This window comes from Vollenhovia emeryi, unplaced genomic scaffold, assembly GCF_000949405.1.
Source record: "Vollenhovia emeryi isolate VEMERY1.0 unplaced genomic scaffold, V.emery_V1.0 DF939161.1, whole genome shotgun sequence".
NCBI classification, from domain to species: Eukaryota; Metazoa; Arthropoda; class Insecta; order Hymenoptera; family Formicidae; genus Vollenhovia; species Vollenhovia emeryi.
In genome coordinates this window covers 42,657-59,615 of record NW_011967205.1, presented here as the reverse complement: position 1 = coordinate 59,615, position 16,959 = coordinate 42,657, and the positions used below count along the sequence as shown (strand labels likewise).

The following is a 16,959-nucleotide window of genomic DNA, read 5'->3' as shown; positions in this document are numbered from 1 at the left end:
AAGGTGTATTATTTTACGAATTAAACTTAGTTTCTATTTTTAAATGTAACAAAATATTCGCGGACGAGTAAAGATATCGTTTATGTTAATTATATTATTAATCAGCTTACATAAAACTTGATAAATAAGACACAAAGCGAAATTAATTATTAAAAATATTATCAGTTATTGGCAAAATGTATTAAATTCTTTCTTCGGACTTGTCAATATTAATAATACTTATCCAAAGAGTTCGAAAGAAGAGACTAATTTGCAAGATACATAATTTAATAGGAAAAAAATAATTATTTTACCGCGACGACCAATTAACTTTGCGCGAGATTGTTCAGAAAATACGCTCGCACCCCGGAAGAAATATGCAAATCCGATATCTCAAAAATAAAACGTTTATGCACTTTTCTAAAGAATTTCGACTGAAAACAATCTCCCAACGAGTAGCTGTCATGAATTAAAAGTAAGCATCTCGCGATATCTTGGCAGCTTCTTAAAGCAACTTTTAATAAGCTGGGCGAGTAGCTAATTATATTATCTTTACTTTTAGCTTGGCTCCTATTTGGCATATCTTCATAGCGGCGTTTAATTCCCGCTAAACAAATTTCCGATTCGACGGACTTGCAGTAAAATTTTCATTACGATGAAAGATAGAACAAAAGTTCGCGATATGCAAGCTACTTCGCCTTACGCTCCGAGATGGCATATCTTAAAGTTTATTACAGATATAACATTACGCGATTATGTCATCCTTTTAAAAGGGCAGTTTTATTTTACGATACGATTCATCCTTTCCTATCTTTAGAGTTCTCAGAGATATTTTCAAAAGTTTTTTATAAAAAATACTCTATAAATTCCAATTATCAAATTGATATCATTATACTTGACATAATACCTAAATTACTTTCTTGATTAATATTACGAGTGATTAATCATTATTATTGAAATAAGACAACTTTCTCCCGGCTTTCTATCCTAGGTGCAACTTGTTTTTCTTTAATTACAAGATGTATAAAAAGTGAGAATAAGATGGAATGTATAAAAATGAGTGTTGCTATGATGAATGAGTTATAGTCTTGACTCTCCTATAGATTAAATACGTACGAGAACGTTGTTTTAATTCCATTCTTTTTATTATCCTTACGTTAAATTATCTCATAAAGTATCTTGCTTCTACTTTTCCTCAAATGCTCATTGCATCGTCATTCGAAAAACGTGTGTGTGTACACGTGTAAGTGATGTACATATGCGAGTGCCCGCAGTGAATCGAGCTCGGGTTTGCCAAGCCCAAATGACTGGGCAGATCGGTTATCCCTGCGGGAACTCTAGATACATCAATCGCGACAAAGTCGTCATGTTACCTCTCGAGAGTAAATCCGGACAGTAACGATGGCTCGTTCGTCAACAATTAGCGAAAAAGCAAACATGCGCGAACAAATCCACACAATCACGTCCGGTTCGATCCCCTGGCGCATCGTCGTCGTCGTCGTCGTTCTCGTCAACGTCGTGCTTTTTCCTCATTCCCTCGTCTTTGACATAGCGATCGGCACTTCAGTCCCGGGCACTCTTTTTCCCGCTCGTCAGCCGGTCGAGCACCAAAAAGGAGGACGTTTTGACCGAGGCGCTTTATCGAGGGGCGAGCTGCCCGATCGACAATATCTCGACAATTCACCCTCGAGCGGAACGCTGCTGCCGATTCCGTCCGTTCTCCTCCTCACCATCACGTCCCGCTGCCGCTGCAGCCTCCGTTCTCTCGTCCTTTCGCACTTCTCCTTCTTTCACCCGTTTCTCATATTTTCCTCATTTTATTTCTCCCCGGAAGGAAAGCCGGCAGCCTGTGGCTGCCGTGCATTCGCGCCTCCCACTTTTCCGGCGCGGCGGTCCGCATGTATCAAAGGTACATAATAAATTGAATATTATATCCAACGGCGCGAACGATAGGATGAGAGAGAAAGAGAGATAAGGAGAGACGAGAGAGAGAGAGAGAGAGAGAGGGGGGGGAGGAAAAGGATAGAGAGCTAGGAGAATCAGTGGGAAAGAAGAAAAGCGATACCGTATAGTCCTGCGGGCCTGCGCCATGCGAGTCGAGCGCGTCCCGTCACGACGAGCGTCCCGACGCCGCTCTCTCGACTCGCTCGACGGCGCGGCCAGCTCGGCGCAGTCAGTACACGCGTCCCGACGCCCGGGAATGCGTCCGTCGACGGAGGTGTAGTTTTGCCGCGCGACTCTCACGATCGTGCGGGTGACACTTGGCCGGAAAACGTGCAAAATTCGCGAGTCCACTCGAGGAAAGAGGGGAAAAAATAGTGCGCGGACGAAAGGGGAAAAAAAAGGATACGCGCGTATATGGCGCGCCGTGTCACACTCTTGCCAGTATAATGCTACACTTTCTTCGCGAGGTAATATTCCTCGAGATGGGAGAATTATTAATTTCTTTTTTCTTTCTTTGTTTCTTTCTTTCGCTAAAATTGACAGTGAAGTTAATTTACTTTTACACGCCCTCCGTCAAGCGGCGATATCACGCTCGAGGATTTGAATCCCTTCGGTAGAACCGGAGTGAGTTTGACATGTATAGATAACAGTCCATTGTCGACGCGGATGCGGAGAGTGGTCTTTGTAATTTGGACGACGCACTGTGTGTAAGGCTGAAGCAAAAGGCAGGAGAGGGAAGAGATATGCCCACGTTGGTATGCCACGGTGCAATTGCAGTGCAGTCGCGTTCTTTTTGCGTGATAAGTTGCTCCGGCGCTGAACATGGCAGCCGCGATCTCAAATAAAAATCGACGCGAGTACGCGTAAAACTGGCGTTACTGCGACGTTAACGTAAACGATATTGTTAAAAGGACGTTTTAGAGCATTTTACGCAAGCAGTGAGTTACTGCGCTGTAGTTCACGTTATGCGTGGATGCTGCAGGGAGAAAGAGAGCTCAGATATTCTCTTTCCTTTCTCTTCTTCCGCCCTTTCAACTACACGACTCACATACCGAACGTGTTTCTCTGTGTGCAGAGAAAGAGAAAAAAGTGTAGGTAAATAAAAATACGTTTATAGGGTGCAGTTTTACGAGACAAAGTCTACGAGCCAATATACCTGATGGCTACTAATGGTTCCGATTAATTTATTCTTCGGAGACAAAGCGCAAATTTAACCGAGTGAAATTTAATTTAGAATAATGCTTCTGAATAATTAATATGTTATATTATTCTAAATTGCATTTAGTATAGATCGTTACAAGTTATAATCTAGATGTGAAATAGATATTATATAATAACTGTTCGGTAATATTTAAACACGCGAAAGTCTATCTCATAAATTTAAATAAATTCTGTATTTCTTCATATAAATCTCCAAAAGACTAATTTTAATAAACTTTATAAGTCGGACATAAGTACTTATGAATATTTTAACATCCTGATAACTTTATATGAATTAATATCGTGTTGAATTAAAATAATTACGAAATTATCTAAAGAGGATAAAATTTTTTCCAGTCAGTTTATATAAACACGACAAATGAAAAAAACTCGTCTATATTTTTTTAAGAATTAGTCTTTCACAATTTTTAAGAAAAGATCAGTTTTCGACGTTGACACTGCGCCTTGCACGAAATATATCCATTATCGAACTCTTACGTATATGGACATTAAAAATGCATTCGTTCATATCTCCTCAGTCTTGGGAGGAAAAATATACGGCGTCTATCTAGATAAATCGAAAGAGGCGAGGAAAAATACACATTCGGGGAAAGCAAGATTAATCGTAAAGAAAGTATTAAAATTCGCTTCGTCAAAAATGTGAAATGTATTATATTAACATTTCTGATATAAATGGAAATATTAAATTATTAATATTTCTTTCAATAAGATTACGACGGATTTTTAAAAAGACTAGTCGGAAAGGTTCCATTGCCAGATATAACATCCGCTGTAAATATTAAACATATTTCTATGTATAGTTTCTTTCATACCGAAATCCCAATTGAATGTTACCTCATGAGGAACCATATGTCGCATGGCGACGTGATTATGCGAATTCATCGTCGGAGAACGCTTAGAGCAATTCTATTCAGACGAAATGATGTTTATGCACGATTTGCGTGATATCCGAATTAATCCATTTCCACACAATGCCGGTCACTCATAAAGCAGACATATGTCCGTCCGCGGTATTATATGCTGGAATTATTCTTCGCGTTTATGGAAGAGAGCCAGAGAGAGGAGAGGCTACCGCGATGCGATAGCCGGAATAAATCATTCAGAGTGATATAACGTCGCCGGTATGAGGAATCGCGGATCGTGGAGATTTCCGGCGCGGGGTGGAATCAAATCTGCCCCATTTGGCAGGGAGGTGTATTATCATAAGAAAAAAGATTATTGAGAACGCCGCCGAGATAAAGTATGTCCGTAAATTGATCGGTCGCTCGGGAGTTTTTCCGCGACGTCGTTTCGGACGCGATTAACTCGGCTTGGATGCGATTTTCGGCCCGCACGATCGATTCGTCGAGCGGGAATCGACGAGACGGGCTGGGGAGAACGACTATTAGGGAACGACAGTTTAAGCCCGCCGACTACACTAGTAAATTCTTTCGTCGTATATCACTTTTTATATTTTCTATTCGCACGATAGGGATCAATGTCACTTCGGGTTAGCGTCTCCCGCGTGTTTCACGTATACGTTGTGCCATTTCATCATATTTTCTAACGATCGTTATGTATTCTGCCAATCTTGGTATTGATCATGACGCGAAACTGCCCGTGCGAAAATACGATACACGGGAATTTTTTCATTTAACATAAAAGAAATTTATACAAATAAAAAGAAATGTATACAAACAAAAACAAAAATATTTGTATAAAGCGTAATATATTCTTCATACAAATATAAGGTATCGAAGCTATATGTATTGTAACTGCAATTTTATTTATTTGAATTTTATCTCTGAAAAGTAAATTTAAAATTCTAGTGATCCATAAGTAAAACAAATTGATATGATCAATACTCGGGTTTAAATTATATTGAACCTACAAAAATATGTCAAATTTCAATAAAATTATCATCACATATAATATTTGCAAACATAACATTTGTATAAAATTACCTATCAAATGTAATATTTGTAAATATAATATTTGTATAAAGTGACATCGAACTTAATATAATAAATCACGTAAGTAAGTCATGGCCATTATGATAACAATCAAGTACATAAATAGAAAATATGCCAATATATAATAATTTATTAGACACGAAAGATTCAACCCTTGGCATTTACTTAAATGTAATAAAATTACACATTAAATTTGTAACTTTATTGTATTGTAACCGCGCTAAATATAAATATGATGACGCTTTTACTTCGTTACAAGTGAGAAAAGATTTAAAAAAACATAACATGATAAAGTAAACATAATGTAAATATAATGTTGCAAAACACAGCAATGCACATCTAGTTTTTAGGCGGAATTTTAAGCAAGCCTAACATTTTATTATATAATAAGTGATATTTATTATAGAAATATTTATTTCTCATTTTAAGTTGTTTATAAAAATACAACATCTGCTGCCGTGATATGACCGTTCTCTCTCTCTCTTTCTCTCTTCAGCTTTAATTTTAAGAACTTTTTTTAACGTGTTGAATAAAAGACTTAGAAGAAACGTATGTACCAAGCTTCTCGCTTGCGCTAATCCTTTTTTTTGGAAAATCCTGAAATTCCCGCAGTGAAACGAGAACAGGAAACTTTCACAGTCATTATTCCACAGCGAGGAGTGAATTTACGTTCGCGGCAGGAAAATTTGGTCGCCTATAAATCTCCGTGGGTTCGTGTTTTTCGCTTAGCGTTTCTAGGATTTTAGCATTTTCCCGAACGTGGTTTCTATCGCGCTGCCGCATAGCAGGACCGATTGGTATTCCGGCTTAGCCGTAACATTCGCCTGACTCTTCTTCCCGCGGCGATTGTTTGCGGGCAAACATTCGGGCAGCGGTAAATGCATCTATAAAAGAGTAGAGTATGGAATTTTACTCGTACAAGATCGTCTTTATGGACGTTGATATTGGCAATCTCTCCACGGCGGGTGACTCCCGATAACGGTGAAAATCAGATTTATAGGCGCACACTTTTACTTGGCGCCTCGTAGAAAATTACCTCTATAGTAGGTGGCGTCCGATATTACGACGTCGAAAATAAGCAAACGAGAGAAAGGGAGTAGATCGGGATTAAACGGTAGAAGCGATTCCGGTAATGCAGCGAGTAATGATGGGCTGGGATAATAAATTCAATAAAGGCGTATGAGAATAATGCATCCGATCGAAGAGACACGAGGCATCCGGAGGATGGATAGGAAAAATATTTTCAATGAAAGGAGGAGAGGGAGGAAGGGAGGGATGAAGGAGAGAGAGAGGGAGGAGGGAGGAGGGGGGGGGAGAGAGAGAGGAGAGAGAGGAGAGAGAGAGAGACAGAGAGAAATCGAGCCGTGGAAATTACAGCAGCGGAAATGGAGCGAGAATTAAACTCCGTGAGGCGGATTAAAATATTTTCACGCGACGATAATTGAGGAATAAAAGATTTTCGCCGTACTCGAATAAATCAAGCGCCTCCTCGGGGCGCGCGCGGCCCCGGATTTCTCTCTCCCGTATCTTATCGAATCGAGATGCCGCGAAGATATATGTGCGATCCTCAGATGGAACGCGAAAGTACTCCGTCCGTATCGCCGGATTCATAAAATAAAAGGAAAGAAAAAAGAAAGCGAGCAGAGGAGCAGATGCCTCTTCGACAAGGCTGGTACAAGACGCCTGAATTTATCGCACAAGATCGATCGCGATCGATACGTCATGACTTTACTTTACGATGTGCCGCCGTGGATTAAAGTCGAGTGCGCGAGAAGACGCGAGGAAGACCGTGTCAGTCAGTCAGATAGAAATGAGGTCTCGATTCGAAATATTTTTTAACAGGCAGATAACCGAACGCCAGGGAGATTTTCGTTCGGCCGGGGAACTAAACTCAAGCTCAACAGCTTGGCCCCGGGTTTTTCCCTTGGCTTCCATCAGATAAAATTGCAAGAGGAGAAGCTGCTTCTAAAGACCCGAGAGGTAAAAGAACCTCCGGGAAGTACCAGTCGGAAAGTGAGGCCGAAATTAAGCGCCGGAGGAAAAGGCGGTGGCGGTGGCGGTGGCAATGGTGAAAATATCCCGTGGTGATGCTCGAAAATGAGAGAAATGTATTCTCGCTTGAAACAAAAGTGAGAAAGAAATGAGCGGGTGTATAGTATTTCGGATATCTCTCTCCTCTTGACCCCAATCTCTCAAAAAATCACGATGCTCTCGCCGGAAAATCTTTCCCTCCGTCCCGGCCCGCGAGGGCCATCGATCACACGTAAGCGTGATGGGACAAAGAGCTTATAATCTGACATCGGCGTGCCAGGAGAAGGACGGTGGAGTGACGGTGAGCGAGAGAAAAAACCGGGAAGGTCCCGTGAAAGAGCGAGGGATAACGAGCGTCAGTGCGAGACAGGAGGGAGACAGGACCAAGAGGGGTTTTCATTTGGTCCTGTCGTAAATAAGAATGAGTAGTTACTCGGCGTATAAGCGCGGCGTATAAGCGCGGCGTACAAGCGCGGCGGAGAGGAGCGTTAAATTCCGCCTCGTGGACGCGGACTGAAATCTCCGTCGCTAAACGGCCGAGATAGTTATTTACGAGATAGCGTAAAGGATAGTTGTCTCGCGCGTGTTTCCCCGAAGGACGACGACCAACGAGCGACCGCGTCCCAGCATCCAGGATGTACGACCCAAGTCCGGCAAAACACTTTGACGGTCGATTCTCCCCGTACGTTACGTGGAATTGCCGTGAACTTAGTGGCGTTTATACGTCGCTTGACAAATGTATCGATCGAGGATGGAGACAAGGAGAAGCGCGACAAAACGACGAAAAAATAAACCTAAAGAGACACAAACGGGAGAAAGAGGGTACGGCATGTGAACGAGAGCAAAGTTCTCGCAACACGTTAACCGGTTCACCCACCGCCGCCTTCGGCGGTTCGAGAGAGTAGTTGGGGGCAGGCGGGGTGGTCTCACCCCCCGGAAAGCTTCGTTTTCTCGCGATAGGCACGGCCGATTAAGAGAGCCGTTACTTCTCTTTACTTTAGTTTACAGTATATAGCTTTCAGTTTATGTGTATTTTGTTAGAAATCTTTCCATTCCTTTAATCTCAAGAATATTTCATTATTTTGACAGCTTTCTTTCTTTCTCCTTAATCGTCGTTTGATTACGATACAATCAAAATGTTTTTTATCGCGTATAGTTTCTTAATAGCTCGATATTCTCCTAAGAGACTTTATTACGAATTAGGAAGAAGTTCTAATTATCCTCAATTATCCTTAATTATCCTCAATTATCCCGAATAAATATCCAAATTGGAAGAAAATTAACTTCTTGATATTAATCTTAAATTTTATATCTATCCTATGCATTTATTCATCAATTTTATTTGAAATTGGCCAAGAATTACAGCTGTAATATATTATAAAATACAACGACACGATAGATATAAAAAGACATAGCGAGACACTATGACATGTATAGCGAAACACACGAGGCGCACTGTATCCATTTCAGTGAGATTTTCAAAAGTGGGCTTTTTCAAGTATCATCATCAATAAAATGTTGTTTTGTTTCTCCAAAATTGGCTTTTTGACGTATAAATCGATACGCTAGACAAAATATTTTTCAACTGAAACGTAAAAATACGATGGCTTCACTAACCTCTCTCAATAATTTCGAGAACATTTATGTAACCCCTCACTGCTGAGAGATCACACCGGTTTTACCTCTAATATTTGTAATTAAGGTTCCAATGTTCCGGAAATATAATATATGTAATATAAAGCACTATGCTTTAATACATCTTTAAATAACCATTGCTTGTTTTAATATACACATTCAAACATTTTGGAATAATTCGCAAACATTTCGTGAGTATGCTATTATCGTGCGGCTTCAATTCATTTTGTATTTTCATGATTAATTAATTAATTAATTATCGTACATTTGGAGTATTAATCAAAATGTATCAACATATCTCACGTCACATACATTGCGCCTTGCAACAATTATCGCGGGTTAATCGTATACGAGCGCAATAAACGTCGGGAGTTTCCCTCGTATTTCTTTGTAGTGAAATCCAAGATGTAGGGAGAGAAACGGTGAGAAACGGAGAGAAAGGGAGGCGGAACGCGAGTTGACGGAGAACGCGGGTTTGTTATTCTCGTACAGCTTTTCTTTCGTTCTTTCAGAATGAGGGTGGCACGGCTATTACTGTGCTGCGTACTTCTCGAAGACTACAGCACCAATCTCGGCGGAACGGCAATTACCAGTGACGCCATGCGCCGCCAAGACGGCTCCTCGTCCGCGACGAATCCGACGCTATCAGGTACATGCCTGTATATACTCATCTGCATATTGCCGGCTGGTTTTTCCTTTTCTCGTTCCTCCGCGTCGCGGAGACGGAAATTCTCGTCAGCGTTAATGGCACGTGCCGAGGAATGCGAGCGAGCAAATATCCCGTATTACCGTTGGAAAAATAAAGGACACTCGTCGCTTCAAGTATCTTTTACTCTCGGTCCCCTCCAATAAACATTGGTAAATGGTCGGAGGGTCTCTCCCCCTCGAATATCTTTCGACTTAACGTATAGCAGGGCTCGCGAGATTATTCTTTATGCTAGATTTAATCCTGCATGAATTAGTTTCTATTTGTCAATACAAATTATCCTCCGTTACTTGGCATTATATGCTAATTGAAATTAATTTGTAAAAAGTATTAAAAAAAACATCATTATATCAACACACGTTCCCTTAGTTTTATAATGCAAATTACTGAAAACAAAATGTATTTAACAACATCCATGATTTTTATTGACCGCAACTGGCGATTAAAATTCTTATTGCGAAAAATATTACCCCAACCAGGATTCGAACCTGGGACCTCCCTCAATCCGTGACGGGCGTCTTAGCCAGCTCGACACAAATGTATTTAATTTATGTTCGTTCACACAAATTATGTTGCAACAAACGTCTTGACTGTAGTAAATCAATGAAATTTTTGATAACAGAAAAAAGATCTTTTCATACATGAAATAATTCTTCCCAAAATTAAATCGGTGTTCCACAATCACCATTAAAATTTAACTCATATTTTAAAAAATGCAAAACGGAATCTCAAGATCAGAAGCCAAGATAGGATTTTAAATAAAATTTTAAGTACTATGTTTTCGGATATTGTACAAAACAGTGAACGTTTCGACTTTACTTTAGTCTTTTACAGCACAGTTGTTAAGAGAACGTGAATTAAAAAGTAAATAAATGCAGGAAAAGCCAGCCGATAAGTAATAAAGTAATATTAGAATAATAGAAGAATAAATTAGGATATCACGTACATTAGCGAGCAACAGTAATGTAACGTGGTAATTTTATATATGTCAAGTCTGTAAGACAGTGTAAGAGATATAAAGAAAGGACGAAATCTATTTTCTGAATGGTTTAACTTAAACGTGCGAATCATAATTTCGTTTGTTTGGAATCGCGAGTACGATCGCGGTGATACGGAGACTATATCTCTTCTAAAGTGCATCGAAGCAGCTTTCCAATTATTTGATAAGATCGCGTGTTTCTCTCGTGTCGATGATCGGGGTGTTTGACCGGCTATAATCGGGGTAAAAGGAATCACTTCGTGTTGCGTGTCGACTTGTAAATAAATGCCGTAACGTCACGTGTATCCTACACGAGCCGGTATCCACTCCGCGACGTCTGAAGGGTTTCCCCGCCGAGCATATAAAGCTTTGTGAAAAATCTGAATAATGCATTGTGAAATATTATCTATACGTGGTAGATTTATACGGTGTTGCGCCGGCGATACGTTGTCTGCCTTTATCATAGAGCCCGATAATGTTTGGCGAAGAAAGGGAGAAAAATTTCCTCACGCAAATCTTGATCCGACACACGAAAGTGTGGGTTAAACAGCTAAAACAGCTTTTCGTTTAAACAAAATAAGGAATGCATCGAAACTAATTTCATTTTCATCGCGGTAGACAAACAAGAAAAATTTATTATTTGCTCACAGAGCTTATTGTTAGTGAAATCTGTCCAGAGCTTTGTGCTTTATGCACTGAATATTAGAAGGAAATTATATTTTCATGTATTGCTACAAATATAATGCTAAATGCAAACAACCTGACAATCAGCTCGCAAAATCCTCAAAGGACCTCTGTTACGTCACTTTTAAAGATTGCATCGATCTCTACAGAATAATTTCTGAAAATACATCTGTAATTATCAGTGCAAACTCGAGTACTTTAATTCAATGGTAAATTACATATATGTCATGAACTCATAAAACTTGTGTAAAATATTTCAAAGAGTTATAACGGCGTTGGACATAACTGTGAGTTTGCAGAGTAAACTCGATGCATGCAGATTTCACGCGCGTTTATTTTTGCGGATTGTTCAGAAATCGCGGCTTACAAACTCGACAGATCGCCTTCATTTTTTCCCTCTTTCACGGTCTCTACAGTCGGGAGCGCATTATCGCTGTCGCGATATTTTATAAAGCTAATCGTCGGTGCACTCAGAGATACGCGGTCGGAAAATCTACGCGTGTCAAAGCGAGAGTATATGATATCCGCATTATTTTTAATCGTCGATATTGTGATAAAAATTGTGAAAGCGTATATGTATACATATACGAAATAACGTTTAACACGATAACATTACTGCACTAATAAATTGTAGAAACAATATTATAATAAATACGATAATTTGTTTTCAAAAACTTGCTAATATGATTAATATATTTTTCGCGAGCAAAATCGTCGTTTTTGTCGCGAAAATTCTCCGCCTCGCGTACCTTACAGTTTGGTAGCGCCAACGCGCAAAATCGTCCGTAACGTAAAAGAAAAGAAAAGTATACGGAACTTTATCAGAGTGATCGCGAGAGGAGAGACGTAAACGAGAGCGGGAGAAGAATGGAGCCGCGGAGAACGTCCCGGTTGGCGAGGGGGATTGTCGTCGTCGTCGTCGTCGTTGTCGTTGCGTCCGAAGTTGAAGTGGTTCCAGTCCGGCCCGGCATTGCAACCGGGTCCATGCCGGTTAGTTCGCCAAGTTTTTCCTTTGAGGATGAAAGATATTAATTAAACTGTCACAGACACGGTAGCATGCGCGCGCGCGAGCGCGCGCACGCGGAACCCCTGCCCAACTTTATTTCGCCACTTACAAGTTTACCACTTAGGCGCCAGCGTACGCGAGCGGGCGGGCGGACCGCTGCAAGTCATCCATTTGCGAATCTAACGCGTGATATTTTATGCGCACGATAGGGAATAGACGGAATCACGGCGGGGCACGCGAAAACGTGACGTATGCATGCAGAAGGATTGGCCAATTATGCGTCAGTATGCCTGACGCTTGATGCACGTCAGAAACAGACAGGTCGTTTATATTGTACATTCTCCTTTTCTTGTTTTTTTCCTCTCTCTCTCTCTCTTTATCATTTTTATACTTTATGTACTCATTCCTGACAAGCGCATTTCAATTACAACTGTGTGCAATGTACGACATAAACATTTTTTAAGCTGCAGAAATTATAACGCGAAATCAAATTTTGGGGAAAATTGTTTCACTCCTCGACAAGAATAATATACTACCATTAATAGTTTCAAGTCGTTGAAATTAATAACCATCGTATATTTTAGTCTCTTTCGTCACCCAATTTTCTCAAATCATGTATGTATTTCAGTTAGATATTTAGAAGGGAAACATCCGTAAAATAAATGATTGTTCTATCTCTACCTACCGTTTTCTTGATTTAACTTCACCTACTTACTCAACACTTTCTGACACCTGACAGCGGTCCCGTTCACTTCTATTTCTATTTTATTTAACATTCTATTTCAATAGTCGATAGGTAAAACTGGAGCGCTATATGTAAAGAGATGAGAACAAAATGCGTACTAAAGCGAAATTTGCTAAGAGCAATTCTTTGTACCGATCCTGCACGGAACAAGTGAAGTTTCATGCTTTTAAACGTAAAATATCTGCAAGCAAGACTTGCCAATAACTGCATCGCCTTAATAATTACATATAAATATAGTGTCTATTCATGTTTTGATGTCAAAAATTTCAAGAATGTAACGTAAACTCAGAGAAAGAATATATTCTATTTGTTAAATCTTAATACATAGCGTAAAAAAGCTGATATGTTAAATAAATAATAAATATAAAAGATTATAAAAATAATTAAATATACTTAGTTGTTTTTTATACCGCGAACATTTTCAGAGTATATTAATGAAAGTGTTTAAAAGCACTTGAAACAGTTCATGTTTATCCTCCTCTTAATGTTAAATTATACCTCATAATTATACATTAAAATGCTACCATTTTAATAGATATGATTTTTTAAAGCAATAATAAATAATTTTTTTAAATTAATTATCAGCTCTCCCGAAATTAGGCAGAAGTTTGCGAAAACTAACTGAGAAAATATAAATGCGACGTGAGACGCGATAATTTGAAGCGATAGATAGCAGCCAATACATCGGATGTGTTGATTTCATTCGTGCAATGATTAAGAGATGATATAATGCAAGTTGCATAGAGCGCTGCTATCATTCGCTTCGGGTAGTATAACGATCTTATCAAATGCCACGGTACGCGCGTGATGTCAGATTCTCGTGTGTAATATACTCGTACGTGTCTATCTACGTAATACGTGACGTCGCAATACGTCTGCCTATTCGCGCTGTGATACGTCATTCCAGATAGTTCCTAATACGGACACATTGTGGGCAAGTAGAAACAGAGCTCTGCTCTAAGAGCTTTGCTTCGGCATTGCTTTAGCTCACCGGCAAATAGATAAGCACATTTTACTTAAGTAAAATCTCGAGATAGTGATAAATAGAAAACCATACAGCCCTACGTTGCAGCTCGAAGGAGAAGCACTTGTGCAATACCTTTTTGCAAATCCGTGGCAAAAAGTTATTTAATTAAATGTAAAATTATAATTCACATTAACGAGTGTGAAAGCAAATTAATCAATTATTATTTGGACAAATCGGTAATTATTCAAGGTACGCAGAGATTATTATGGGCATAAAATAACAATAGAATCTTCAAATAGCAATTCGCAAAATAGATATTTGTGAACACGTTTACAAACAACCCGGCAACGGACCATGAATACGGATCTATAATTAATCGCGCTTTCAGCCAGAGATTGAAAATAATCCGCGATTATCTTCGGCGATTGAAATATTAAGCGAAAACCGGTTTTTAACGTTAAAATTTTACGTTCCAGGTAAGCGCGGTAAAATTCCAGAAATATTACTCCGATCGTCAAAAGTCGGATTAAGATGCGAGATTAAAGTTTCGCATTTAGCGTCGCAGGTGCAACACGGGCACCATTCTCCGACAGTATTCCACGGGGAAACCCTTTAGATGTAGCTCATACTATATAATGTGTGCGTGTGTGTGTATATAAACACACATTGTATAGTACGTATATATTTATACATACATAATATATGTAAGTATGTACGCGTGTCCACGGTATAGCGGGCAAAACGTGTTTCGTTACCGTAGTTAACTGCGTTTACACAACACATCCTGTACGGGTTCGACCATCGTCTCGAGGCCGCGCAGCGCCGTTCGCATCTGAGCACTGCTGTTACGTCGAGGAAGCTTCGACGTAACGTGTAACGTTAAGGACGCTGGACCATGTATAGAACCAATTACATTTGCGATTATACAGGTATACATCTGCGCGGGGACATATGCAATTGCGAATATACAGGCACTCGTGTGCATCTCCTCGCGAGTATTCAATTGTCGTTAACAAATTCGCCTCGTACATAGCAGATCCCTTAAAGGGTCGATCGCCTTCTCAGGTTGTTAACACTATCGCGACAAAGAAGCATTAATTTCTATTCGATACTTTTCTTACCGATTGAAAAGTGCAATGAAATGCGGTTTAATAAAGGCGATTTAACGAAAAAAGTTTTTTGCTTCCAGCGGTCTGATTTATAAACGGAACTCTTGGCGCGGTTTTATTTTGAGCCGCTGGGGGAGGGGGGGTATGTTTAGATGTAGCGCTAATTAGCGCGCTAATTAGAAAGCTGTTGCAGTGCAAAATATGCGAGTCCTTATCGTATCATTTATGATTAAAAAACAAACGCTCAGGATTTACGACGCTGACAGCGTCTGAAAGGATTTAAATTACGCGGAAAGCGAGAGATTTGTTATTTGCGCACCCCTGGAAACTTTAATTTCGCCAAGAACCCTCGGCCGTTAACGCCGGCTAATCCGGAAATTATCGATGACACCGAAACAATTGCTCCTCGCTAGTTTAGCTTTGGCAAGTCAAGGAAAGTGCGTAACTCCTGAGATACGCTGTATCACACCCCGGTTACACGAGCAGCGCCGCGCGCACGTGTTTGCACGGTATGTGCTTAATATTAATATGTGCTATACGCCCGAATGAGGAATAGTTTCGAGCATAGTTTCTCGCTCGCGCTCACGTACTAGTAGTAATCTTCTTACACGTTAAGGACGCGCTCCCCGGGTGCGAGCATCCGTGCGCGAGTTGGTATTAAAGGAACGAAGGAGCGTGAGGTGAATTGCGAGTGCGTAATATACGCGTACCCCGTTATTTGCGTGCACGCGTATACAAACGCGTAGGTCTGCGCTGCATCCATTGTCCGAGACCCGAAGTTGTAAATACAATTTCGCGCACTCCCTCGCGCGGTTCGCGCTCATAGTCGGACGATAAAAAATGTTGGCAGTTGCGGCCGCATTTTTACAGCTCTGTGTCTTCTGCGCGAAATTCCCGTGCGCGCCACGCCGGTGCACGACCGTCTTTCCGGGCGCAAAACTGTCGCTCCTATTAATGCTGAAATATTTAATTTCCCGCGCGTGGACGGACGCGGACGACAGTCGTCTGTGCCTCATCGTTTATTGCAACAAGTAGAATCCTCAGGGCGAACACTTGAAATTCGCATCCACGCTCCACATAATGGATCCTTTGTTAACGAAAACACTGGAACGCTCCAGTAATTTTTGTGCTTCACGCGAGTGAAATGAAGCGGCTTACGCGAATTATGTTCTAACGATGCTGGCACATAATGTGCAACGTCTGCGTAACACAATGCCGTCGTGCAGTTAATCTCAGGCAGTTTACAAACTAAACTCCTAAACTACTAATACATATGTATAGCAAGCCCTTGATTTTCAGTTAATTTCAAGTAGAAGTGGAATTTACTTAAGCAGAATTTTGATTACCATACGTTGGAAAATTATTATATATGGAGGGTTGAGAGACGACGCAAAAACAGGAAAAAAAACAGTTCGATACAGCTTCACCCTGCGCGCGGCAGGGTGTTTATATTAATTTTCTTTATCGGGCGCGTTTGCCTCTCACAGAATAATGGATTCAGTTACGTCACCTCGGCATCGCTCAATGTCGATCGCGTTTCCGCGCGAGAAACGAGAAAGAAAAGCCATCGAAACGGCCGTTCAAGGCGCTCGATCGAGCGCGTTGAACGCTTGTAAATTTCTCGTTGACTCCGGTAAACTTTTCACCGCCGTCTCAGGACGGTACACATTTCCGCGCCGTATTAACCGATCGACCGAGCGGGGCAACGCGACGTGCATTGTGTAACGTGATCGTGCGCACCGACTTGCATACGATCGTATCGGTGAGTATCGGTATGCGTGTAATGTTAAGGTACGGACGTATATACACATGGTGCTCCAACAGGCGGGAAACCTCCGTGTTCCGCATGTGCGATCTTACTAATTTCCGGGATCGAAGCTTGTCGTCCCCGAGAGGGGTGGACCGAAGATGAGAATCGTGGTGAACGAGAGATGCCAACGGAGAAAGAACGAGAGAGAGGGGGGGGGGGGAGGGAGGCGAAGAGAGCGAGAAAGACAGAGA

General features: G+C 40.8%; 1 protein-coding gene across 5 annotated transcripts in view; it reads left to right on the top strand.

Moving 5' to 3' along the window:
• The first annotated feature begins 2,125 nt into the window (after positions 1–2,125).
• LOC105564600 (lachesin-like) overlaps positions 2,126–16,959 on the top strand; it is a 52,997-nt gene continuing 38,163 nt past the window's right edge. For 2 of the 5 annotated variants that reach the window (XR_001009138.1, XM_012017084.1), the window contains exons 1-2: positions 2,126–3,018; positions 9,275–9,411. Coding sequence is in view for 4 of the 5 variants with exons in the window: in XM_012017084.1 (XP_011872474.1) it covers positions 2,897–3,018; positions 9,275–9,411 (259 nt within the window). In the remaining variant the exon portion in view is untranslated. The remainder of the gene's footprint in view (positions 3,019–9,274; positions 9,412–16,959) is intronic. The other 3 variants (XM_012017085.1, XM_012017086.1, XM_012017087.1) reach the window with 3 other exon arrangements.